The sequence below is a fragment of the Protopterus annectens genome, chromosome 13.part0, assembly GCF_019279795.1.
Source record: "Protopterus annectens isolate FY-2018-M chromosome 13.part0, PAN1.0, whole genome shotgun sequence".
Classification (NCBI taxonomy): domain Eukaryota; kingdom Metazoa; phylum Chordata; order Ceratodontiformes; family Protopteridae; genus Protopterus; species Protopterus annectens.
In genome coordinates, this window is record NC_056747.1 from 797,660,366 (window position 1) to 797,688,145 (window position 27,780).

Below are 27,780 nucleotides of genomic sequence, written 5' to 3' on the forward strand. Positions count from 1 at the left end.
TAGAAATTACATTTTAACACAAGCTCTGTTATTCTAGCTACTTTCTAAGTTTTTAAGAGCAACATTTAAAATCTGTCTCTGTTTTTGGGCCTTTGTCCTCCCCATTATGTCAGGCTTTGTCCAGATTTCTTGGTCTAAGAAGTTGAGCGATATGCTGAGAGGCCTTTGACATTTAGGTAAGTTACAGGTGAGCACCTCCGTATATGTGGGTGTATGTGTACGGTCCTTTGCAGGTGTGTTGAGTGATGTGCATAAATCACTGACAACCTGTTTGCTGCCTTTTGTGTCTGTGTGTAAGAGTCGAGCCTCCAGTGACAATGTGAAACTACATCTCTTACATACTGTATTTGTCTGTTCAAAAATTAGATAGCTCAAGGCAGTTAAGGGACTGAAGTGCAAGACAGTGTACATAAGGTAATTGTTACATTGCCTCAGGATTCCTACGTCCACCAAGCTGGATGCAGAGATAGCAGGAAAGTGCCCATCCATGGCTGCAGTTCCTATTGTGTACTTGAAAGGATAGGAGTGGAGGGTGTTTGTTACTGAATGATGGAAGGGTGCTTACTTAGTACAAGCTGCAGCTAACCTAACCAGCGATGCTGCCCAATACCAAACCAGATACTCTCTGAGCAGCAATAGTCCTGGGTGCTATAATAAGGTAAGGTAGACCCTTAACAGTCCTAGCTAAATGCATAAATGCTGCTCACTGTGCAAACTAGTTGCCCCATGAGTAAAGTGGGAATGAGGTAAAGTTCATCTTGGAGCTGTTTAACTGAAGAGGCCATAAATATTAGTGTTAAATCATCTGCATATTAGATTATATTTGCTGCGAGAGTGGCTGTATGCATTTTACTTATAAAAAAAATATTAGAGTAAACATCCTAATACTGAACCTTAACGTTATTTGCTGAGGAGCTGACAGATCGTCTGCCCAGCATACACACTGTGATCAGTGGCTAAAGTAATTTTTAAATCAACTGACTATACTGTTTGCAAGGCCAAGTTTCATGAGCTTGTATAATAATATGGGATATGAAGCTGTATCAAATGCTTTGGATAGGTCTAGAAATAGGTATGCAACCACTTCACCTTGATTTTGTCTTTCACAAATTTAGTTTATGAAAGTTGGTAATGCTGTTTCTGTGTTGAGGCCTGGCCTATAAATCCACACTGTATTAAGTAATTTGTTCTTTGTTTGGCAGTTAATCAACTGTAAGTGAACACATTTTTCATGTATTTTAGATAGAGAGGACAGAATGACTACAGGTCTGTAATTTGCTAGCTCAAGAGATTTGCCTCCTTAATTTAACTGAATAGTTTTGAGATTATAGCTTCTTTGTGAGAGGGATTCATAAGTATAGATACTGGGCATACAATGACTTCTGCAATTATTTTGAGATATTCTACTGGAAGGCTGTCTTCTGCAAGACACATGGGTTTATGTTTTTGAGAAAAAATGTTTATCATGCTGTAAGGAGTTGTGGTAAGTGAGAGAGTAGTAATGACACAATCTACATCACCTACTGCCGTGTTGGGTGTATTGGATTTATTAAGGTAAGTAGCAGTATTTATGTAGTATTAATTAAATCTACATGCTAAGTTTTAGTTTGTTTCAACTGTGAAAGGACAGGGCTGTGATCTTTTACCATACTGATTAAGTTTATTTATTGCTGACTAAAACGGTTGAGTTTTCCTGTGCTTTTGCTGTAGAGCAGTATAGTAGTTTTGCTTAGACTATGGAAGGTACTCTTAGATTTCACAAGAGCTGATATTCTTGCAAATCTTTTGCTCTTTCTCTAAATGCTATTTTTACCATGTTTTGTCCGTATCTTGTGTAAGCAGGTTTTTGATTTGACTCTTTCCTGCTTTGAGGTACAAGGAAGTTTAATATGGAGAGGAATGTTTTCCTGCAGTGAGTTACCACACCAACTAAAGGCAATGTTTTTAATGGCTCACAGTTGCTATAATAAGGAGAAATAAGATCACATACAAGAGTGGCCAACATGCAACTCAGGTACACTTCCTCCTAATAAGGAAAGGGCACTGGGGTGGAATCACTGATTGCAAAGTCATCCCCAGTGAAGCAGTTGTTCCACAGCATAAACCATTGGTTGTCACAGTCAACTGCAAGCAGTAGTCAGAGAAGGCTTTAAGGTCAACAGAGACCAGGCTGAAGACCTAGAAGTTGATTGGAGAGAAAGTACAATAGTTCAAGGAATTATTCAAGGCTCTACCACCTCAATAAGAAGAGAAAATAAATAGAGTTGAAGAAGAATGGCAGCACCTCAAAACGGCATGTGTCAGAACCACAGAACAGATATGTGACCAAGACAGGTGTGATGCCCGTGCCCTGGCCCAGCAATCAAGGAGCCTCAATCCTCACCACCAACACCAGATAGGGCATCTCATATAGGAGGAAAGGATAACAAATACACACAGTAAAGTGCAATTTCCCTTAAGATCACACAGAGATCACAGTCAGTCAGGGGCTGGTCGCTCCCTTGCTCCCCAGGTCCCCAGTAAGACTCCCCACTGGCACAACTATAGGGTCCAGATCTCAGCCTAGCTGAGCAAGCTAAAATCTCCAGTACCCTCTCTGTCCAACCAGTGCTTCCTGTCCCTGCCCAAGTAGCTGAACACACACACACACACACACACACACACTGAGATAAGAAGTTATACAACCACACGGACACTTCTGGGGAAGGCTGGCACAGGTTCTCCAGCTGTGCCCCTTTTACCCAGACTATACGGTAGTACCAGCTGCCACCACCCAGATAATATTATCAGCTACCCAAAGGCCCTTAAAAGGGTGTCCAGTTATTACTGTGCAATATTATTATCCAATTGGTAAGTGTGACTAATCAGTCAAGACTTATTAGAGTGCCTTTGTGCAATAAGCTCTATAAATATGCAATGTACTCTAGAGCTTAACTTGTCTCTATACAAATCCAGCCACAGTTGAAAGGTTTTAAAATATTTAATAATAAATAATTAAAACCACAAGACAATACTTTCTACTACACAGAGCTAGCCAAGAGTTCAGAGATCACACAGAAATACTTAAAATAAATCAGTAGTACAGTTCTGACATCACAGAAAAACACTTAGTCTAATCTTTATAGTCCAAGCTATTTCTACAAGAAAACACACTTCTAAAATAACTTACTTACATAGAGCATACGGCAGTTCTGTGAGTTGGATAGTCAGACAAAAATGCTCAATAATCTCTGGTTCTCACTGTTTAAATTGAAACTGCAGTCTTGCTAAACATTACATCATCTTTTACACTTTCCTGGTGTTCCCAGCCTGACAGAAACTGCATTTACATTATTTTACACTTAGAGCAATAAAGGACGTTCCGCATTTAAATTCTGGTCATTAACTTTAGCCTTAAAACAATAGGCAGGAAGCCTTCACCTAGCCGGACTGGAGCCGACTTGTAAAACATCAAAGGCAGTGATGAAATAATTTTAATTTCAAAGGACCAACAAGAAATGCTTGACTTAGCTTTCTATACAGCAGATGGCAATGTTGCCACATTCTTTTAAGTTCAACATTCATTTTTGCAAATAATAGAATTATCTGCACAATTCTATCTGGCTAGGCTGGCAGCCTTCACCCATCTCTACCAGTCTTCACAACAGGTATAGAAATAAGGTACATAAGGAAAGCTGGTGGTGGAATGCAGAAGTCAAGAAAGTCATTAAAAGAAAGAAGGAGTGCAGGAAAAAGTGGGAGATAGAAAAGACTGACCAGGCTAGGAAGGAATACTGGTTGGCTAACAAATAGGCTACGAAAGAAGTTGCAATAGCGAAGAACAGGGCAGAGAAGGCATTCTACCAGCTTCTGGAAACTGACGCATTAAGTGGTACAAAGAAACTACATCAGGTTGCAAGACAAAGACAGAAAGATAAAGATAGTTAGACATCCTTCATAAGAGATGTCATCAACAAACTGCATACCAGTCCATAGGACATCAAAGATAGGTGGAAGGAGTACTTCCAGAAGCTTCTGAATGAAGAAAACCCCACAGAAGCTGTACTGCCCCAGACACAGCCTATGATGAGAGAAGAAGAGGAGCCTACCATAGAAGAAGTAAGAACAGCACTAAGGAAAATGAAATCAGGGAAAGCAGCAGGCTCAGCTGAGGTCAAAGCAGGAATCTAGGTAATGTTATCAAATCAACATATAGCCAAAACATAAAATAACGAGATGACGACATCGAAATTATGAAAAATACACATTTGTCCCTTAAACTACAATGTAATTGACAGCAACTGCTACGGCAAACATGGACCACTTTATGGCTGACAACCATTTCAATAAAACAATAAAGGTAATGTTCTATTTAACTTTACTACAACCTTTTTTAACATTTTTGCAGGGGGGCAAGCCCCCCCTGCACCCCCACACCCCCTGCAAATTATATATATCAACTCCAAGATTGCACTACAGTGGGGAAGAGGGTGAATTTCCCTATCCTCACTGTACCATGATCTCCATTCAAATGCTTCCTGTTTTTTCTATGGTATGAATTTCGAGTTTGTGCACACTGATCATAGGTTCATAGGTTCATAGGTAGGTACTAGGCTATCAGCCCTAGGGCCTGTATAAGCCTAGCCATAAATATTCCTTGGCTTAGGCCACCCAAATTATTTTCCTGTGCCCCTGCCGAGCAGAGCCCCAGAAGTGATCCCCGGAGTGAATTTCCTATTTCCCATCCAGTTGTCAAGATTTTTCTTAAAAAGGGCTAATGAGGTGCTCTGCTTGACATGAATGAGCAGTCTGTTTCAAAGTATGGGGAGTCTCTGGGACAGGAGCCTATCCCTCCAGCATGTTTTGTTTATTGTGGTGACAAGGTTTAGGTCCCTGGAGGGTGTGGCTCAGAGGGATTGGGATTTCTGTAAGTATAGCATGTCCAACAGCTCTGGGTTTGACATGGCTTTTTATGTTAAGCAGAGATCACCTCTGAGTAGGTGGTATGCAATGGAGTAGAGCTGGAGTTTTTTGAGATGGTCTGCATAGGGCATCTGTTTGAGGCCAGTGATTCCCTTTGTGAGGTATTTCTGTGGCCTTTCCAGTTGTTGTAAATGTCTTGTGAGGTACATACCAAATGGGGCATTGTACTCTATAATAGGTCTAATGAGGGATGAGTAGAGAGGAACAATGACCTCCTTTTTTTTCTGGATGAGAAACCTTTTGTGATGAGGTGTGCCATATAGAAGGATTTCCTGACTACTGTGGTGATGTGATTATCAAAGGAGAGTCTACTGTCCACCTGTGTCCCTAGGTCTCTTATCACACTTTCAGTGTTGAGTGGACTACCACTTATGTGGTAGTTCATGGGCACAGGGTTTTTCCCAAAGGGGATGACTGTATTTTTTGGCATTGAGCTTGAGGCCATGGCTTTGACACCTGGCATCAGTCTCAGTGAGGCCCTTTTATAGAATGTCCACATCATTTAGGGATTCAATAATGGCTCCCAGTTTGCAGTTGTCTGCAAATTCTGTTAGCCATAGACCCTCTGTGTTGGCCTGAACTTCAGAGAAGTAAATGCCAAACAGGAGTGGACCCAGGACTGAACCCTGTGGTACTCCACTTGTCACTGGTCTGGAGTCAGATTTGGAGTTGGCTACTTTCATGGTGTGTGTTCTGTCAGTGAGCCAGTTGGCAACCCATTGCGTGACATAGGAATTTATGCCCAGTATAGTGAGTTTATCTATGATTCCAGAGTGGCTGATGGTGTTGAATGCCTTGGCGAGGTCTAGATAAGCTGTGTGAACCACTTTACCCTCATCCATGGCTCTGTTGACTGCTTCAAAGAAGTCTATCAGGTTTAGGAGACATGATCTGCCTTTCACAAACCCAAACTGGGTGGGGTCCAGAGTTTGAAGATTACCCATGTCTTTGTTTATAAGTTCCATGATGATACGTTCCATGGCTTTGCAGATCAGGCTCGTCAGGCTAATGGGGTGGTAATTCCCGGGGTCCATGGTGGATCCCTCCTTGTAGAGAGGGATAACTGTAGCTTTGCACCATTCAGTAGGCATAACGCCTAAAGTGAGGCTATGATTGAACATGGTACTTAGGTAGGGTGCCATTTCGTTTTGTAGTTCGTGCAGAACACAGCCCGGGATGTTGTCTGGTCCCATGGATGCTGTATTCTTGGCTTTGGAGAGTGTGGCTTTTACCTGTGTGGCCATGATTACAGGGACTTGGTATTCTTCTGGTATTGTGATGGGCCCTTTAGGGGGTGAGAGGGGGTGAAGTTAGCATTGAACCTATCTGCCAGGATGTTGGCAATATCAGTTGGTTCTGTATATTTAGTACCATGGTGCTGTATCTCAGAGCAGATCTGAGTGTTGCCATTGAGATTCTTGACATAACTATAGAATGCCTTGTGGTTGTCTTTAGAATCTGTGGTGATTTTGTTTTTGTAACTAGCTTTAGAGGACTTTATGAGGGATCACGTGGATTTACGTGGGTATGACCAACAATATGCTTAAGATTAGGATTTTGCAACATCTTAGTAACATCAGAACATGTGACTTCCAGCAGCTTCTGAATGAAGACACAGAAGTGATTACCCCACACACAGCCTATGATGAGAGAAGAAGAGGAGCCTACCATAGAACAAGTAAGAACAGCACTAAGGAAAATGAAATCAGGGAAAGCAGCAGGCTCAGCTGAGGTCAAAGCAGGAATCTAGGTCACGTTATCAAATCAACATATAGCCAAAACATAAAATAACAATATGACGACATCGAAATTATGAAAAATACACATCTGTCCCTTAAACTACCATGTAACTGACAGCAACTGCTATGGCAAACATGGATTTCAATAAAACAATAAAGGTAATGTTCTATTTAACTTTACTACAACCTTTTTAAACTGTACCATGATCTCCATTCAAATGCTTCCTGTTTTTTCTATGGTATGAATTTCGAGTTTGTGCACATTCATAGGGTTCATAGGTGGGTATAGGGCTATCAAGCCTAGGGCTACTATAAGCCTAGCCATAAATATTCCTGCTTATATTTCCTGTTGCAGGCAAGGCCCCAAGTCCCAGTGAATTTCCTAACTTCATCCAATTGTCAAGATTTTTCTTAAAACGGGTTAATGAGGTGCTCTGCTTGACATGAATGAGCAGTCTGTTCCAAAGTATGGGGAGTCTCTGGGACAGGAACCTATCCCTCCAGCATGTTTTGTTTATTGTGGTGACAAGGTTTAGGTCCCTGGAGGGTGTGGCTCAGAGGGATTGGGATTTCTGTAAGTATAGCATGTCCAACAGCTCTGGGTTTGACATGGCTTTTTATGTTAGGCAGAGTAGGTGATATGCGATGGAGTAGAGCTGGAGTTTTTTGAGATGGTCTGCATAGGGCATCTGTTTGCGGCCAGTGATTCTCTTTGTGAGGTATTTCTGTGGCCTTTCCAGTTGTTGTAAATGTCTTGTGAGGTACATACCAAATGGGGCATTGTACTCTATAATAGGTCTAATGAGGGATGAGTAGAGGAGGAACAATGACCTCCTTTTTTTCCTGGATGAGAAACCTTTTGTGATGAGGTGTGCCATATAGAAGGATTTCCTGACTACTGTGGTGATGTGATTATCAAAGGAGAGTCTACTGTCCACCTGTGTCCCTAGGTCTCTTATCACACTTTCTGTGTTGAGTGGACTACCACTTATGTGGTAGTTCATGGGCACAGGGTTTTTCCCAGAGGGGATGATTGTATTTTTTGGCATTGAGCTTGAGGCCATGGCTTTGACACCTGGCATCAGTCTCAGTGAGGCCCTTTTATAGAATGTCCACATCATTTGGGGATTCAATAATGGCTCCCAGTTTGCAGTTGTCTGCAGATTCTGTTAGTCATAGACCCTCTGTGTTGGCCTGAACTTCAGAAGTGACCCAGGACTGAACCCTGTGGTACTCCACTTGTCACTGGTCTGGAGTCAGATTTGGAGTTGTCTACTTTCATGGTGTGGGTTCTGTCAGTGAGCCAGTTGGTAACCCATCACGTGACATAGGAATTTATGCCCAGTTTAGTGAGCTTATCTATGATTCCAGAGTGGCTGATGGTGTTGAATGCCTTGGCGAGGTCTAGATAAGCTGTGTGAACCACTTTACCCTCATCCATGGCTCTGGTGACTGCTTCAAAGAAGTCTGTCAGGTTTAGGAGACATGATCTGCCTTTCACAAACCCAAACTGGGTGGGGTCCAGAGTTTGAAGATTACCCATGTCTTTGTTTATAAGTTCCATAATGATACGTTCCATGGCTTTGCAGATCAGGCTCGTCAGGCTAATGGGGTGGTAATTCCCGGGGTCCATGGTGGATCCCCCCTTGTAGAGAGGGATAACTGTAGCTTTGCACCATTCAGTAGGCATAAAGCCTAAAGTGAGGCTATGATTGAACATGGTACTTAGGTAGGGTGCCATTATGTTGTCTGGTCCCATGGATGCTGTATTCTTGGCTTTGGAGAGTGTGGCTTTTACCTGTGTGGCCGTGATTACAGGGACTTGGTATTCTTCTGGTATTGAGATGGGCCCTTTAGGGGGTGAGAGGGGGTGAAGTTAGCAATGAACCTATCTGTCAGGATGTTGGCAATATCAGTTGGTTCTGTATATTTAGTACCATGGTGCTGTAATTCAGAGCAGATCTGAGTGTTGCCATTGAGATTCTTGACATAACTATAGAATGCCTTGTGGTTGTCTTTAGAATCTGTGGTGATTTTGTTTTTGTAATTAGCTTTAGAGGATCTTATGAGGGATCTCAGCTTCTTACTGAGGCTGACAAGGGAGTTTTTCCAATCTTGGGATTTTACTCTTTTTTGCAACAGTTTCTTCCTTTTGTTGTAGAGTTTGTACATGGCAGCGGACCACCAGATTGGCTTCCTTTTTTTGGAGGAGAGCATCTTGGTTCTATTTGGGATGGCATGATCCATGCACTTATGTATGTGTTCATACAGGGCACTGGTGTATGATTCATCCGTCGTACTTCTACTTTCTACTTTAGGTGGCCGAAGGGTGTGATAAGAATTGTAGCCTGGTATTGCAGGGGTGCTCTCTGGAGCCTTGAACCAGGTCTTTGTCACTGCACAGATGTTGATGTTCTCCATTTTGAAGAGTGCCTCGAGTGAGTGCATTTTGAGGTTTAGACTTCTAGCACGGAGTAACATTGCTCTCAGATTTTGCTTGCTTGTACCTGTTATGGTCGTAATTTTGTCATTTCAACCATGCCTAAAAAAAGGCACTATAGGGTGGCAAGAGCCTTAGCAAGTATCCAGAACCCAGGGGCGACAGGTGCAGGCCATCTCTGGCAAAGCATCATGGTCTGTCTTTCATGTCATCCCAGGCAGACAGATACTGGATCCCCTTAGAATGACACCAGAAACTTAGACAATTGTTGAAGTCAATCATTTTATCCTTGTACTGTGGCATCATTCTGGGTGATGGCAGGATGCTACTTAGGGCTAGGGTCATATCTGCCTGGGCTACAAGATCTGTGAGCTCCTCCATGTCTCTTTTCATGTAGTCCAGGGAGGTATATCTCAGGTCATTCACTCCAACATGGACAATGACAGAGATGTATTTGTACTTGTTGTGGAGTGACCTGAGTGTGTGCATTATGTGGTGGATCCTGGCACCCGACAGGCAGCTGGCTGTAATTTTCTTCTTGTTTAGCCTGGTGAGTGGGACATCAGTGTGCCTGACTATGGAGTCACCTATGACTAGTGTGTTGGGTACATTGTTTTGCCTTAGGGGCTGAGGTTGTGTGGCACACTGGTTTTGTGAGCTATGTGTCACATGGGTTGTGTTGGGGGGGGTGATTGTTTGCGTTTCAGCTTCGGAGGTCTCTGTTGCTTGGGCAGATTTTTATTAAGAGCCTCCATGAATGTAGGTGTGTGTTTTGTGTTACTATGTGTGGGTTTTGGTGGTGTATGTTTAAAAGGACACTGTGTTGTGCATGGTGTAGTGCTGGGGTTTACCCTCTCCTCTTGACTGACTAGTCCAGTCTTGGCTGGAGAGAGATTGGCTTCCAGCTTGGCTATATAAGTGCACCTCTCACAGGTTGTAGTGTTGGGTGGTAGGAGGAGAGGGTTGTCTGTGTACATGAGGCAATTACTACATTGCCCTAAGATGCCCATATTCACCAGGTGGACAGGAGAAAACACCGGGAGCTGACCCTTAGACATGCCTGGGTAGGTGCTTGTTTGTTTAAGTACTAGAACTGTTTTCCTCTTTACTTAGTAAGGAAAGTTGAGTGCTGTAGCAATTTATAGAATATCTTGTGGTTACAACGGGTTCTAAGCAAGTGCTGAGCTCAAATAATCAGATTTGAGTGCTAAAACTGGAAAACTGGTTAGTTCTAAGGGAAAATTTGAAGAGCAGACTTTCTGGTGCCAGTAATAGTTTAACCCTAGCTAAGCGGCACTGCACGATACGCAAACCTGTGCAAACATGGGCTTTTAAGCCAGAAAATTGAAAGGGATAGAAAGCAACCCCAAATGGCCAATGAGGTACAATTCCTGAGCTGGAAACCACTGCTCTAGTAACAGATAGGCTCCTCAATGCTTTCCACTCCCACTGATAAGCAGAAAGACTGTCATTTTAAGGTTTCATTAGTTCATCTTGTTCATTTAAATTTCAGTCTTATGTTCTTTCGATAAACTGATAGGGGTCCCAGATCAGATATAATAAAGATGCTGGATGAGATGGTCCCTGAGGGTACTCATAATGTGCAGAGAAAGGCGTATCCCGGATGATTGGATGATAAGCATACTTGTGCCAGTGTACAAGAAAAAAGGGAACACCCACAACTGTGGGCAGTATAGAGGTATCAAATTTCTGTCACATTGCATGAAAGTTCTGGAGGGTGATTGATAAATGGATACATAGAGTAGTAGAAGGTAAGATGGGAGATGAGTAGTTCAGATTCAGATCAGTATGCAGCACAACTGACCTAATGTTTGCAGTAAGACAGATAGCTTAGGAGAAGCTAGAGATGAGAAAAGAGTCCAACTGGCCATTCGTAGACTTGGAGAAAGTATATGACAAGGTCCCAAGAAAGCTGGTTTGGGCAGTTCTGGGGTAGTTCAAAGTCCCAGAAACATTGGTAAAATTAGTGCAGGCTATGTAGAAAGACCCGATGACTCAAGTATGAACAGTGTTCAGACTCACAGAGGGGTTCCTAGCTGCAGTGGGTGTGCATCACTGTTCAGCTCTGAGCCCATTGCTGTTCATACTGCTGATGGATTACATTAGTAAACAGGTCAGAGGAGATAGATCACTCTGACCAAGAATTTCAGCAAAGGGTAGGGGAACGGAATGCAAAATTGAAGGGACATGGGATAAAACTGAGTACAGATTAGACTGTGGTAATGGCAGCAAATTGATGGAAATCACAATAAGCTGAAAACTGAGAGAGAAGGGAAGATAGTTGAACAGGTTAACAGCTTTAAGTATCAGCAAGAGATGGTTGAGGAGAAGGGAAGTCTGAATGAAGAGGTCAAAGCTAGAATCAGAGGGGCTGTAGTCAACTGGCACAGAGTGTTAGGGGTAGTGTATGACAAAAGAATGCCAAAGAAGCTGAAAAGCAAGGCATACAAAATAGCACAGCAACCCATACTACTGTATGGTACAGAAACCTGGGCAGTAAAGGCAGGGCAGATGAGGAAGCCAGAGGTGAAGGAAATGAAGTGCCTGAGAAGGGTGGTAGGATCCACACTGTGGGACAGATGAAGAAATGAGGACATAAGAGCAGAAGACAAAGTACCTCCAATTGCAGAAAAGATCATTAAGAACAGATTATGGTGGTTCGAGCACATGTGCAGAAAAGCAGAAGAAAATCTGGTGAAGAAGACTTGGGACAAACAGGAAAAAGACAAGAGGAAACAGGAGCATCTAGCAATGAGATGGACAAATTGTGTGAGAGAAGATCTGCGACAGCCAGGCATGAGTGTCAAAGAAGGCAGGAGTCTGGCACTGAATCAAGAGCAATGGCAACAGTTTACCCAACACCTCAACCCCATATGGAAAATGGGAACAAGGAGGTTGATGATGATGAAGAAAGTTTCCTTATCAAATGTGGTTGTATTTCTGTCTAAGATTGTATGTTTATATGAATTCTGCTGTTTTTCCATATGGTGAAGTCCCATGATAACCAATTGTTTCAGGCATAATTCCTGCAGGGGTCAAGTACCATATAGTGCCTTTCCTCCATGCTTTTCAAAAGCTGACAGCTTATCTCTCAGTCCCAGCAAACAAAGAATTGAGATTAGGAAAATATTGTTAAGTGAGTATCCATTAACCCTGGTGTGCCACACAGATCTGTATCAGCAACATTCCCACTTAGTAAACTTATATCCGTATAACTTAAATACTAGAGAAGAAAATTAATTTGTCACTGTTAAAATCAAATGAGTGTGATAGTCAAATGTCAACTTTTATTTTAACAGGGAAAAAAGATGGTATCTAGGATATGAAGTAATAAGAGTATATTTCTGCAGAGCAGAGGCAGGGTTTGAAGAAAAATGCAAAGTAAAGGGAATGGATTAGAGAAGAGGTAGGAGAACATTACCCAGAAAACTATCCTGAAGCTGCCATCAATGTGATGAAGGCAAGTATGATGTTGGGTTGCATGGGGCATACCTCTTAACTGTCCAGATTTTCACAGAATGTTCAAATTTTTGCCTCATATTTTTGGTCTGTTCTTCAAAAAAAATGTGGATTTCTGGCAAATCACTGACAATAAATAATGATTAAATGACATATTTTTGAGCTTCAAACTTCATGTCCTTCAGAAAATGAATGCTGTTGCTAACACACATCCTGTTGTTCTAGCAACTTTCTGAGTTTATAAAAGCAATGTTTGAAATCTGTCCCTATTTTGGGTCTTTGTCCCCTCATTATTTTAGGCTTTGTCCAGACTTCTTGTGCTAAGAGGATGAGAGGTATGGCATGGGGAGAGGGCTGATTCAAGGGAAGCCAGATACCATATTGTCATTGAAATTAACTCTGCAGGACTCCTGGAGGTCTTAAAGGGAAACAAACGTGTAAAGTGATCCAGTGGGGACAGCATTTAAAGAAAGGCTGGCGGCACTGGTAATGTAAAAACTTCAAGAAAAGAAGGAAGCAGAAGGACGTGCACCATACCTCTCAACTGTACAGATTTTCACAGAATGTCCAAATTTTTTGCCTCATATTTTTGGTCCATTTTTCAGAAAATTGTGGTTTTCTGGCAAATTAATGGCAAATCATTAAAGACTGAAGTTAGAAAATAATGACAGACATTTGAGTTTTGGACTTCATAGCCTTCAGAAAATTCATGCTAATGCAAAACCTGTTATTCTACCAACTTTCTAAGTTTGTAAGAGCAATATTTAAAAATTGACCTACTTTTGGGCCATTGTCCCACTTTTATATATGGCTTTGTCCAGATTTCTTGCTCTAAGAGGTTGAGAGGTATGATGTGCATTGGGATTATCATACTGACAAGGGAATCCTAGTGAAGGAGTAAAGATGTAAACACTGAGGAGGAAGAAGAAGCATGGCTGTCAAACAGAAGGCATAATATTTAAGTCTGATTTAAATAAGAACCGAAACCGCAACGTGCAGCCAAGATAATACTAAGAACATCCAAACAAAGGCTCACATACTGTGAAGGACCAAAAGCAAAGGTAAAACACCAAAAACTGTAAAAATATTACAAAACAACTTAGTAACGGTTAAGCACTTTCATCCTCAGTACAGGTCTTCATCAGAACTGTTGAAAACATAAAAGTACTCATACAAATACCAAAAGGAAGTTATGTGCAAAGGTCAAAGCTGACGAAATAAAATTTGTTTCTGGTTTCAAAACACATGGTTAAAACATACATTAGTATAAAATGCTTGCTAAAAATCTACAAAGTCCTAGATTGTACAAAAAATAATAAAGTGTTGGTATGAATACCAAAAGGAAGTATGTGCAAAGGTCAAAGTTAACAAAATAAAAGTTGTGTTTCTGCTTTCAAAAACATGTGGTTAAAACATGCATTAATATGAAATGCTTGCTAAAGATGTACAAATCCTAGACTGTACACATACAAAAAAAAAAGATTTTGTTACTATAGTTTTGCTGTCCTTAGTCTGAGAATCGGTAAAATAGAAATGTTCTCATTAAGACCAGGATAGCAGGATGCATTTAGTTTTAATTGCCGGAATAGCTCTCTATACTCAGTTTTGGTTTCCTAAAAAACACCTCTGTTGTTAAAGGGAACGATTTCCAGTATCCCAAATAAAAACTTGAAAAACTTGGTGCATGCCTGCGTGTGTTTAAACAGTGGATTGTTAGGGTTACACTTGTCTTTCCCACATAAAATCCGGGGCAACCAGAACACAAAGTGATATAAATAAGTCCCTTAGATCCACAGTTACCATTAGCCAAGTATAACTTAGTGTGAAGAAATTAAAAACTGATCCAAAATAATAAAGCCTTTTTCTAAAATGTTGGAACATTGACTACAAGCCCTACATTTTCTACTGCCTTTTGTGGTGAAAGTAAGTTTAGCATCCATTTGTAGTTCTAACATGCATTTTATATTCCTCCCCACTTTATATACAAAAGATCGGTTATCACCCAGAGTGTTGTATATACTCATATTGACTTTGAAAATATTCTAGTTTCTTATAATAAGATTTCTGATTTCCTTGGGGTGTGAATTGCGGGTGTATACTAATGAATTTGTAAAACTTTTAACATTAGTATTTGTATTGGCCATGTGTTTGGGGTAATTATTGAAAGTTGCCTCTGTTCATTGTAGTGGGAGGTACTCAGTCCCCCACCCACTAGAGATCTTATTCTTAACTTCAAGGAGAAGTTTCTTCAGGTAACCCCTTTGTAGGGACATGTCCATGATTGTATCAGCTTCACTTGAGTAAGAGTAAAGTAGGAGCACATACGAGCTGACCTACTCAACTGACCTCTGAAAATATTTCTCTTACATAGTTGTGGGTGGCAACTTGTGTAGTGTAGGTAACTATTTCAAAAAGTTGTTTTCCTATAAATAGTAGAGCTAAAGCATTTGTTGGTCATGGCTTTTGAAATGGTGACATCTGCATAATTAATACTGTCGTATCAGTGGCAGAAAGTTGTTGTTGTCTTTCAGCTTTACCCGGTTAGGGGTCGCCACATCAGAACTCCAGTCCGCTAATGATTGGCAGTAGATTTTCACGAACGCCAAGGTGGCAGCTCGACATTCAACCTTCAATGAAGGCACGCCCACTTATGCATGCCTTTTGAACTCCCGCCCAACCGCGGGGAGGACATGCAGACACCACACAGAAGGCACTCCCCATCAGTGGCAGAAAGTAAATCTTAGAAATCTAGTTGTACTGTTAATGTGGTCTAGGAAATTAATCAGGGTGTCAACCTGCCCTGACCACAAAATGAAGGTGTCATCCAAAAATGTCAATATATACACCGATACTCTGTGTATTTTGAATCTAAAATGTAATCCTTTTCCCAGGAATAAATAATAAGGTTGGTATACATGGGGGCACATAACGAGCCCATAGCTACCCCACTGGTTTGTCGAAAGCATTCGCCCTCAAAAAAAAAATGAAATTATTGAGTAGTACTGGTTCCATAGATGCCACCAGAAAATTCATAAGTACATTGTCCAAGTTGGTAAGGTCTGTGACAAGCCCTCTTTAACTCGGGGCAGTAACTAAAGAATCTCAATCCTCACCACTTTGGAGCCCCCTTACCAGCCAATAGTCGCAGCACAAGGATCCGAGACATATCTTATGGCAGTCTTCATTGATCACATTTTAAAAAAATTCTCTAAAACAGATAAATCACATTCTAAAAGATTTCTGGAATTTTTTTATCCAAAATTTAGCAAGATTAAAATGCTGATTCTGTCAAATTTGTTACGATTGATGTTGTTGAATTGTTCATTTGTATTCCCCACACCACTGGCTTAGAACTTTTCCATCAAGCTGTTATTGACCTTACCAACTTGGATGATGTACTTATTAATTTTCTGTTGCCATTTACCGAACTAGTACTACTCAATAATTTCATTTTTATCAAGAGTGAATAGTTTTGACAAACCTATGGGGTACCCATGGGCATGTCATGTGCCCCCATATATGCCAACCTCATTATTTATTTGTGGGAAAAGGAATGCATTTTAGATTCAATCTACAGCAAGTATTGGCATATATATTTACATGTTTTGGATGATATCTTTGTTTCGTGGTCAGGACAGACCAACACCCTGATTGATTTCCTAGACCACATTAACCATACAACTGAATTTCTGAGATTTACTTCCTGCCACTCATACAACAGTATTAATTATTTAGATGTCACCATTTTGAAAGACATGACCAACAAATATTTTAGATCTACCATTTATAGGAAAACAACTTTTTCAAATAGTTACCTACACTACACAAGTTGCCACCCACAGCTATGTAAGTGAAATATTTGCAGAGGTCAGTTGATTAGGTCAGTTCATATGTGATTCAACTTTGACTTTTACTCAAGTGAAGCTGATACAATCATGGACATGTCCCTACAAAGGGGTTACCTGAAGAAACTTCTACTTGAACTTTAGAATGAGATCTCTCTATCGCTTCCTGGCCTTTTGGCTAAGATCAACTGAAGAATGAGATCTCTAGTGGGTGGGAGACCAAATACCTCCCACTACTTGAAACAGAGGTAGCTTTCAATAATTACCTCAGCATGTGACCAACACAAATACTGATGTTAAAAGTTTTACGAATTCATTAGTACTCATCCATAATTCACACCCCATGGAAATCAGAAATCTTATTATAAGAAACTGCAATATTTTTAACGTCAATGAGAGTATATACAACACTCTGGGCGAAACCCCATACTTGGCTGATAGTAACGGTGGATCCAAGGGACTTATTTATATTGCTTTGTGTTCTGTTTGCCCTGCATTTTATGTGGGAAAGACAGAAAGACAATTTCGCAAATGTATTTATGAGCACGAATACGGAATTTCCAAGTGTAATCTTAACAATGCATTGTTTAATTAAACACACACAGGCATGCACCAATTTTTCAAGTTTTTATTTGGGATATTGGAATTTGTTTCCTTTAACAGTAGAAGTGGGAAACCAAAACTGATTACTGAGAACTATTATGGCAATTAAAACTAAATGCATCCTGCTACCCTGATCTTAATGAGAACATTTCTGTTTAATGGCAGCAAAACTATAGTTATAAAATCTTTTTTTCTATGTACAATCTAGGATTTGTAGATCTTTAGCAAGCATTTTATAATAATGTATGTTTTACCAGAAACACACATTTTATTTTGTCAGCTTTGACATTTGCACATGACTTCCTTTTGGTATTTATACTAGCACTTTTTATGTTTTCAAGGGTTCTGATGAAGTCCTATACTAAGGATGAAAGTGCTTAACCATTACTACTAATCTGCTTTGTAAGATTTTTTTACAGTTTTCGGTGGATTTTATTAAATATATTATACTACATCAAAGTGTTTTATTTTTGGTTCTGGTCCTTCACACTACATGTGCCTTTGTTTGGATGTTCTTGATTTAAATAAGAACTTCTTGCTGATATAGCCTGGAATAACCTGCAGAGAAGTGATGTTTTACAAGTCAAGAGACAGACTCAGAATAGCTTGCTAAATGATGAGGATGAAGACAACAGTAGGGGAACGGTGATCTCTGTAGGGACTGGGTACAACAATCAGGTGTACTCAGTGGGTCATTTGTTTACATCGGTTTGTATGCTTACAAGGTGCACTTTCTTCATTGTATAATACAGCCACATTGCTTTAGTGATGTCATAATTAAACAGCTTATAATGAGGTGTATTTTAACTGGAAATGCTTTAACTCCACAGAGGGCTGTCACAATTTTGCACATTGAAGGAAGTTTACCTATGGTCCTGAGAGAGAAGTTTCAGACTGGGAAGACAATCAAAGTGGGAATTACTCCTGATGGAAAAGATGATAACAGGAGATGCTTTAGGTAACTATCCCAAAAATGCTACTGTCTTACACCAAAGCACAAGTACCTATTCCATGCTCACTATTACAGCTGTGTTTTTAAAGTGCAGATGTTTGTTGACATACCAGTTATTAATAGTTTTTGACAATGGTAATATGCATTTAGGAGCCAGACCAGAATGCCAAAGGGCTGTCTTGGAAGAAGTGGCAGTTAAGTGTTTATCTTATTCAGGCAGGTGTGGGGACTGTGGGGAAACATTGTCTTAATGGAAAGCCACATTCACAGACAGAGGAAATTAAAACATTTTAATCTCTAGTGCCTCGGCCAACAAAAAACCTTCAAGGATTATGTTAAACATTCAAAAGACAACACCTTAAATACACACATAAATTAATGCAATTAACACATAATAAATTCAATAATTACTTAATCAAATACTTCCAATTACATTAATTGTTCAGCCCTGCTGGAGCCAATGTATTATATTTTAAACTGTACATTGTTTCTTTACACAATAATTTATCCTTGATAGTAATCAATTCACCCATATCAGTCCCAACCTGTTCCAAAACATAACCTTTTAACAACATAAAATCTCCCTGATGAAATTTAGCAAAATGTGCAGCCAGAGGGCTTTCCAAACAACCTTTCCTAATATCCCTTGTATGCTCCTGAAGTCTAACTTTGAAAGCCCTCTGGCTCTCTCCATTATAGAACAAGTTGCATGGACATTGTAAAACATATGCTAGTGCCATTTTTACTAAACTCCACTCAACCCTTAGTAATAAACTATTAGCTTGCTATTATAAAATAGCTAAATTTGCCTCAGGAAAGCCCAACCGTACACACCATTGCCATGCTGAGAGAGAACTGAACTGGCTAAAATTCTCACACCATCTCCTATATACTCAATTAACTTTAGCCCACAAACTAATTTTCAAAACCAACTATTGCCCAACACTCAGCTCTATCCTACAAACTCATACTCCTTCGAGAGCACTAAGATCCTCAGGCGAACAACTGTTAACTGTAATCAAACCCAACAAAAGAGCCTGACAGTGCCTGTATTCCCATAGCATTGCTAAACATTGGAATGCCTTACCCTCACAAATAACTCAAAATGACAGTAAGAAAACCTTTAAATCAGCACTGAAATTGCACTACCTCAACAATTCCTCCTGCCTCTGTCAAACAAACAAGCCCCCTTAAAACCATCCCTTAATTAATTCCTAAACTCATTACATCCAAGTGGTGCCTCCAGGTGCATCTGCAGTTAACTCCTACTGACACCTCTAGGCATCAAATATTGCTAGTTCATATTTGCATCAATATCATAAGTATCAATAATTCCCAAACCATGCTACATACAAGGTTTTAAATGATTTCCTCGTAAAGCTTACTCAATGGCAAACACAACTGCATTAATATTTGATGTCTGTCTAGTGTAGGTTCATAGGTGTGTACTAGGCTAATGGCCCTGGAACCTTTACAAGCCTAGCCCATAGGATTACCCTGGCATCGTGCCACCCAACCTTAGTTCCCAGTGCCTCTGTCGAGTAAAGCCACTGGAGTGATCTCTGTGGTGAATTTTCTATTTCCCACCCACTCATCAAGATTTCTCTTGAAGAGGCCAGTGAGGTGTCCTGCTTGACATGTATGGGAAGTCTACTCCATAGCATGGGCAGTCTCTGGGTTATGAACCTGTCCCTCCAGCATGTTCTGTTGATTGTGATAATGAGGTTGAGGTCTCTGGAGTATGTGGTGTGGAGGGATTGGGATTTCTTTAAATGTAGCATTTCTAACAAAGCTGGGTCAGACATGGCTTTGTAAGTCAAGCAGAGATTGCCTCTAAGTAAGCGATATGAGACAGAGAATAGTTGGAGGTTTCTGAGTGTCCATATAGAACAAATGTTTAAGGCCTAGGATTTTAGGTCTAGGTAAATAGATATTAACTGTTGTTTTTTTTAATATTAATTTATATACATATAATTTTCACATTTTTCTAAGCATCTAAATAACCAGGTAACACAGGCAGAGCTACTTAACCTCAAATGAAAGCTCTCAGCTGGATGAATAAAATGCTGCTGACAGTGTGTGTGTAACTTAAGTGGTTGCTGAGATATTGTAAGTTGTTTACAAAATATTATAAATGAAATAATTACTTTGTTTACTGTGACTTATAAAATTCGGTTTAAGACCTAGAACCTAAAGAATACTACCACTATAAAAATAGTTTGAGCTGAAGAGTTTGTAATTTATAATTCTTTCATAATACCTCTGGTTCCAGACATATGAACATTTGTTTGAAATGTGAAGATGTAATTTTATTCTGTCAAAAGGCTTAGGCTCCGCCCATTGGAAGTTACAGTGCAAACTTCCTGGTCTCCATTGGAGTGAATGGCAGGTCCTAAACGTAATTCAGCCTTGTGCTCATTAATCAGTTGTTCTCAAACACACATTTATATATGGTACTATTGCATATACATGCTATGCTATACATGCAACTTCTTACCAATGCAATGTAATGCTCAAAGATTAGTAATGTAAACTATGTGCTATACTTGCATATCTCTGTTTACATACATGTATCCTTGATTAATGTGTTATTTTGTGATGCAAAAAGACTGGCAATGTAACTCGGTACTGTACTGTAGTGCATATATCTCTGCTTTTATACATGTATAGGTTCATAGGTTCATACTAGGCTATCTGCCCTAGGGCATTTATAAGCCTAGCCAGAGTGTGTAATCACCACCCCCACCATATTATACTATAATACTTAGTGCATGTGCCTCTGTGTCCAGCAGTGGCAGAGAATGATTCCGGTGAAACCTATGCTCTGGTGGATTTGCATGTCCATTAATCCAAGGTTGGACATGGCCTTGTATCGGGCACAGATCACCTCTGAGCAGACGGTATGCGACTAGATAGAGCTGGAGTTTCTTCAGTGGGCATTATCTTATATGTTTGAGCCCCTTTATCCTTTTTGGTGAGGAACTTTGGGTCTTTTTGGCTGCTTTTCCATGTCGGGCAGGCTGCCGCCGGTGTCGGGTTTGTGCTCATCGTTGGTTGGATAGAGTCCAGAGTGCAGGGAATTTGGCGAGAGTCCTGATCGGACCTCTCCTGATCTGCGATCAGGTGGGCAATGTATGGTGTCTTCCCTAACTTTCACTCTCAACTCCCACTTTGGCAATGTAGGTGTGAAAAAACTTGGGTCCCCAGGTTCCTTTAACCTTCACGTGTTTAATGGATTACCACCTGGAGTTTAATTAGGGGGTTACTGTATTTTTTTTGTAAAGGAGTATGACTACTATATATGACTATTAGCTTATTTTGGCATTGGCTGCACCAGTTATCATTTCTGAGACCTCTGGAGCGTCTGTGTCTGGGAGTGTATCAGTTCAGGTGGTGATTTGCAGTCATCTGCAGTTATTGTCTCCAGTTTGCAGTCCCCTGCCTGCCTTGTCCTTCCTGAATGCCGAACAAGAACAACCCAGGACAAAAAGAATGCCTAAATGAGTTTCGTGACGGGCCGAGTTCTGACATGGCTGTAACTTTAACCCTGTGTGTTCTGTACTTGACTGAGTTTGCAACCCGCCTTGTGACCTTATGGGTGTTCTATCTAAAAGCTGGTTTTTTTTCCATCAGTACCCATGGGGGTATTGTGTTGAGCCTTTTGCTAGGTGGTATTAGGCTGTGTGAACTGCTGTGGGTCATCAATGCTGTTAGTGACTGTTTCGAAAAAAGTGGGCCTTAGTCACAAGAGCCAGGATCTGCCTTGAAGTTCAAAATTAGGTAGGATCCAGTGTCTGGGTCCCCAATGTCTTTATTTATGAGTTCCATTATATGATCCTCTCCATAGCTTGTCTTATGATCAAATCCAAGCTTATAGGCGGTAATTTCCAGGGTCATGTACTCCACCGCTTCTTTGTGAGTGGGACCACAGTTGGGGACCACAGCGCCGTCTTCGGCATACGTATCCAGTAGTAAAGGCTAGATTAAACAGCCTTGCTTATGTGTCTTAGCCGCTGGTTTGAGTTCATGTAGCACACAGCCGGGGGGGACGTCACGGGTCCATTGATGTGTGCTTTTTGCTTAGAGAAGCTCTCTCACCTGGGCATCTGAGATCGTTTGGGAGCTAGGGACTCTTGGGATAGATATTTCTCCTTTTGGGGGGAGGGGAGAAATTTTGCACTGAACCTCTCTGCCACTATGTTGGCAGTAACTGTGGGTTCAATGATTTTTTTATCACTTTGGACTAATTCTGGAAAATTATTTGAACCCAGGTTTCCAGGTTTCTAACATAATACTTATAGCTAAAGATTGCCTTATGATTGTCTTTAGTGTCATCTCTCAAAGTTGTCATGTTGGATTTATGAGTGATGTTTTTTTGAGTTAGTAGTAGAGACTGCCTTCCCTTTTAGATGCCTTGCTCTTCATGTAGTAGCTTTCTCTCTCTTGTTGTAGGTTTGTTTATGGCTGGGGTCCACCAGACGCTAGGGTCCACCCTTTGGAAAGGGTCTTGATGAAGGGTCTTGATTTTGCAGTTACATTTCCTGGAGGTGCTCTTAGAAGGCATGCTCGTAAGGGTTTCAGCAGTGGGTGTTGTGGTTTCCACTGGCTCAACCACTGGCTCAAGCCACTCCAGTCTTAACAGAAGAAGTTTGCTTTTGAGAAGTTCTTTTGAGTGGTTTTTTGCTGTTTTGGGGGGGGCGGGATGTGGATCTCCAGTGAGATTTTATGGTCTGATGACTCTCACAATGAGGATATACTTCGGTGTAGCATTTTTGCCCATGTGTTGTTGATGATGAGGTGAGTATATTTTTCTTTCTCCTTGTGGGAATGGTGGTGACTTTGTTCCACTTAGCATTTTTTATGAATGAACTCCAGGAACCTTGGGCTAGGGTGTTGGGGCTTGAGTAATGTATCCTTCATTATTATGTTTTTAGAATACTTTGTAATACTTTGTAATGTTCTGTGGAGCTTTTCTCTCCAGGCCTCCACTGAAAATGGGTTTTTGACCCAGTGAACTTTCCTGGTCAACAAATGTCAATAAATAAATAAATACTAAATAAATAAATAAATAACATAAGATTATTTCAGTGTTACAATTAAACCACTATACAGATTTAAAATTAATTCCATTAATCTTAGGAAAATTAATTACAATATGACTACAAATAGAACATTTTCCACAGCTAAAGTTCCACATTTAATATTAATTCACCAGTGAGCATCCATTGTAGGTAAAATAAATTTACTACGAACTAGTAAATCTCCCAAACTACGGCCTCTAGTAAAAGAGACAGATGGAAAAGGTTTAATCACATTTAGCAGATTATTGTCCTTCAGTAAAATAGACCAATAATGCTTTAAAAGTTTGACTATTTGTTCACTAAGAACATTCTATGTGGTCATGAAATAAACATCCCTCTTATTCATAACATTATTGTTATTGTTGTTATTTTCCCAATAATTATTCTGCCTACAGCTATATCTATCAAAATTACTAGACTGAGAGGTAGTATTATTTCTTCTTATCATAAACACTTCTGTAATGAATCAATAATTTCCTTTCTTTCATAACCCCTACTTAAAAACATGTCCATAGTTCTCCGACTCTCATTAAAAAAATCAACATCCTCATTACATAACCTATTAATTCTCAAACATTCCCCATAGGGTAAGGAGAGAATATGATGATAAGGATGGAAACTAGAACCATGCAAGTATATATTACCATCTTCAAATTTTCTGTGTTCAGAGGTAATAATTTTTCCTTCCTGGGAACCCCTCAACATCAAATCAAGAAAATTAGCTTCCAAACACCACTGCAAACCTTCAAATTTAAACTGAAAATTGTTATATTGTAAATCATTAACAAACTGATAAAACAAATCTGTACCCCCTTACCTGCCTGGCCTCTCATGGAAACTGGTGAAGAGACAGGCCAGCCCTGAAAGGTTAGGCACATGTTAATATGCTACACCAGTAGTTATAGGTCATGTGCTCTCGTGAACCTTCCCATTATTAGTAAAGTGCTCAAGAGAATTACAGTCTGACTCCATAGTCATATCATATCTGCCCCATGACTGAACAGAAGGTGCATCACATGAATTATTTATAGTATGGCATCCAGGTCTCTGCCTTTCTCACTGGAAAGACAAGACACATTTGGAGACAAAAAGGCAAGCTGAACATGTTACTCTAAGCCATATTCATTCTGCAGTATTAGGGAACCTCAGATGAAGAAACTGCAGAGAACAATTATCCCTAGTACATACACAAGAAACATGCATATATGTTCACTTTTCGTTACATAAAATTGTAGTGAAATATTTTGGGGCTCACTCTATATGAATATGTCTGTTTCTGGGATCTAAGTCCATTACATATCTAGTATTTCTGATATGCCATTTATTCTGATATTTTTTTTTCTTCTTGCTCAATCCTAGATCTATCACTGTTGCTTCTATCAGTTCCAGTTTTGCCTCTGTTACTGCCACTCTGTATTTCAACCCTTCATTTTCCTGGATTAACTTTTGCATGGTGTCTGTGTGCTCATTAACAACTTCAGTAACTTTGTTTAAATGTTTATCAGTCTCTTTCATATAGTCCTCTAATCTTATATAATTTTTTCTAACCTCCAAAAGGATGTCCTTTAGTTTGAATTATTTCATCACTTCCTTCCCCACTTCTGTTTGGCTCTGGGTGGCTGGCCATCTTTCCCTTACATGTTGCATTGTTGTTCTTCCCCATTTGAGTAGCATTTCTGTCTTTTTTATTTCTTTTTGAAATTCAGTTTCTGCTTTAATATACAATCTGCAACTGTATGCAGGAAAGGAAAAATTAATGCTTAATGGGGCATTATATAAAATATAACAGCATTTAACATGTAATTTAGTGGGTGTTCTGTATGCTATTTTTGTGGAGGCCCTAAATTTTTCATAGGAGAAACAAAAAGAGCAATGCAAAAGAGAATATTGGCACATGTAGGTGATATTTATTGTAAAAAATAGCTAGCCGTAGAGTTAGACATTTTATGGAAGTAGAACATAAAGTAAATAAATGATATGATTTTCTTACATCATCCATCTTATTTGAGGGAAGAGTTAAAACAATGGTTGTTATATAAGGAGAGTTATATTACTAAAATGTCAAACTTATCGTCCCTGGGGATTAAATACAAATTTTGTTTGTCAGCTGCTTTTCTAAGGAATATAATGCTGGTCTTACTTTAAATGATTCAAATAATTGTATTATAATAAAACAAGTATTTAAGAATGTGGTTTGAACTGATTCTGTTTATATTCTTGAAGGCTGTTGAGTCAAGGTACCTTTCTTAATAAAAGTGAATCTTTATTCAGACATCAGTTTATTATTCATACTTGTTTTTGCCCAAACCTATGGTATTTAAGACCAAAAAATAAATAAATACTTAATTACAATAAAAAGCTCTTCTACTCTGAAACCATAGCAAACTGCTTGCTACAGATATAACAAATGGCTTACTACAGTTAAACTGCCACACACAAAGTGCTTCAGTCATAACCACAAATACACATATGCAGTATTGGAATTCATTTCGGAATGCTAGCATTGCACTTCCGCACTACTGGCATCTGCCAATCAACCACCCCTAAAACCTTTCACCTGGGGCAGCCCCCCACCCCATTAATTCCATCCTAGCTATACTGCTAGTACAGAACACCTTTTCATGTCTGAAGCTGCAGTATTTACACAGGCTGTGGTTTCTTGCTTGCTCATTTATTATGACACCATCTTGGATTCCATGCAGTCTCATGAATTTATGTCTTTATTTATTTGATTTTTATTGCCTCAGTATTTAATTTTCACACACACAATCTATTTTTATGCATTTCCTTCTCTTCTGTAAATGTTACGTTGCACACTTGTCAATTTCCTCATACAATGCACATCTATGTCTTTTTCCTGTGCTGAATCAGATTCATAATAGTTTACCCCTTAGCTTATCATTTCTGATAAAAATACTATTTTGTCTCTTATCACTCATGCCAGCAAATCACCTGATTCACACAGTATTACATTATTTGCTTTAGTCTGATTGCATAAGCATCAACACACTCCTGACCCCCTTGATTTCTCAATTATTTAGCTGGCTGATAGATGGATGAAGTCACGACTATAACCCAGACAGCTTGTATTCAATTAGTAGCATGAAAGCAGAGGGGTCAGGCCTTGGTAGATGGTAGGGATTACTCATTGATGACACATCCATCCTGGGGGAAAGCTAACCACTTGGGTGATACCTAAAGGGAACACTAAGTGTTGCATCTGTGGAAAATGGACCAACTCAGGTGATAATACCCAGCAGGATTTAGCATGCACCAAAGGAAGACATGTTTGAAGGCATTCATACTTCCTACAGTAGGCAGCCCATAGCAGAGCTTTACAGATGTACATTGGGGAAAATGAGCTTAAGGGGTGTTTGGGGAAGGTCTACCCGGTCTACAAACTGGCCCACTCCCTACTATCCAACTTTCACCTCTAAAACAGGGAAAGAACCAATAAGTCCACCCCGGGAAGGAAAGGGCCATAGGGGATGGGCAAAGCCTAAGCTGCACTATGGGAAGCACTGATAAGCCCCTCAGGTAAAGATGAGTGGGCACCTCATCCCGCCTAGGTGGGAACCACTGCACTCTCCAAGAGAAGGTGCTGAAGAGCTCCTGTGGATCTGATAGCCACCCCTTAGGAGGAGGAGGATGAATGGTCAGTTGGGTGGTGCTGGGGGACCAGTAACAAATAAATAAACAAATAAAAATGATTAAATAAATGTTCTACATTTGGCTGGCTCTTGTTTGACCCACAATATGCCTGGAACTTCCTTTTAATACTGCAAGTTTGTCTTATTTCTTCTCTTCTTTAAAAGAAATGTACTAAATTTCTTAATGGTTTTATTTCCTATTCCTTGAAAACTCATAGCACACTGGAGCTTTTCTGTTTTTGGAAAAAAGCCTAGCCCACAGTGATACCTAAGTTTAATACAAAAGATAATAAATCATTCTGTCAAATGGTAGTGAATCAAGTAATCAAGTCTACGATCTCCATCCATTGGTCAAGATTACCATCTTGATTATGTAGCAGTCTCTGCCTCACATATACATTTTGTTCCACAGCAAATCAAGTATGAAACATATTAAAGAGGACAGTGATAGCAAGAGAACAGTAATAACAAAACTGAATAAAGCTGGATAGTATATGAATGAATAAGACATATTTTTAATTTATCCTTTGGTGAGAAGGGGAAGCTGCATCCTAGCCTAATACATTCCAACGGGCATTTTACTTTATCATTCAAAATACTATGCCATCTAACTTGTTCAGTCTATCACCTACTATCTTGTCAATAATACAAAAATGAAATATTGTTGATTTATGATCATATACATGTCTGTAAAGTGCATTGGTCATTCGCTTGTTTTGAATATCACTTAGATGTTCAGACATTCTTATTCTGAAAAGTTTGACGCTTTGCCCAACATAAAAGGATGAACAGGAACATGTGGCCAAATAGACCACCCAGTCTGTTCCACAATTTGCAAAATGCTTGATCCTATAGATCATTTGACTATTTTTACTAGAAAACTCTTTAGATTTAGGCATGTATCTACAAAAGGAGCAATGTCCACAAGAAAATGACCCAACCAATATGTCCCCTGTAATCATTAGTTGTTCCAGAATGTGATTTCCACCCATCGATTTGTAATGATTAAAATATGACCCAAGTGTTCA

At 39.8% G+C, this 27,780-nt stretch overlaps 1 protein-coding gene across 3 annotated transcripts in view; it reads left to right on the plus strand.

The window, feature by feature from the left end:
* The window catches only part of TRPV2 (transient receptor potential cation channel subfamily V member 2), a 1,022,245-nt gene that overhangs the window by 852,411 nt on the left and 142,054 nt on the right, over positions 1–27,780 (plus strand). For all 3 annotated transcript variants that reach the window (XM_044054526.1, XM_044054527.1, XM_044054525.1), the window contains exon 14: positions 17,900–18,027. In XM_044054526.1, coding sequence (XP_043910461.1) covers positions 17,900–18,027 — 128 coding nt within the window. The remainder of the gene's footprint in view (positions 1–17,899; positions 18,028–27,780) is intronic.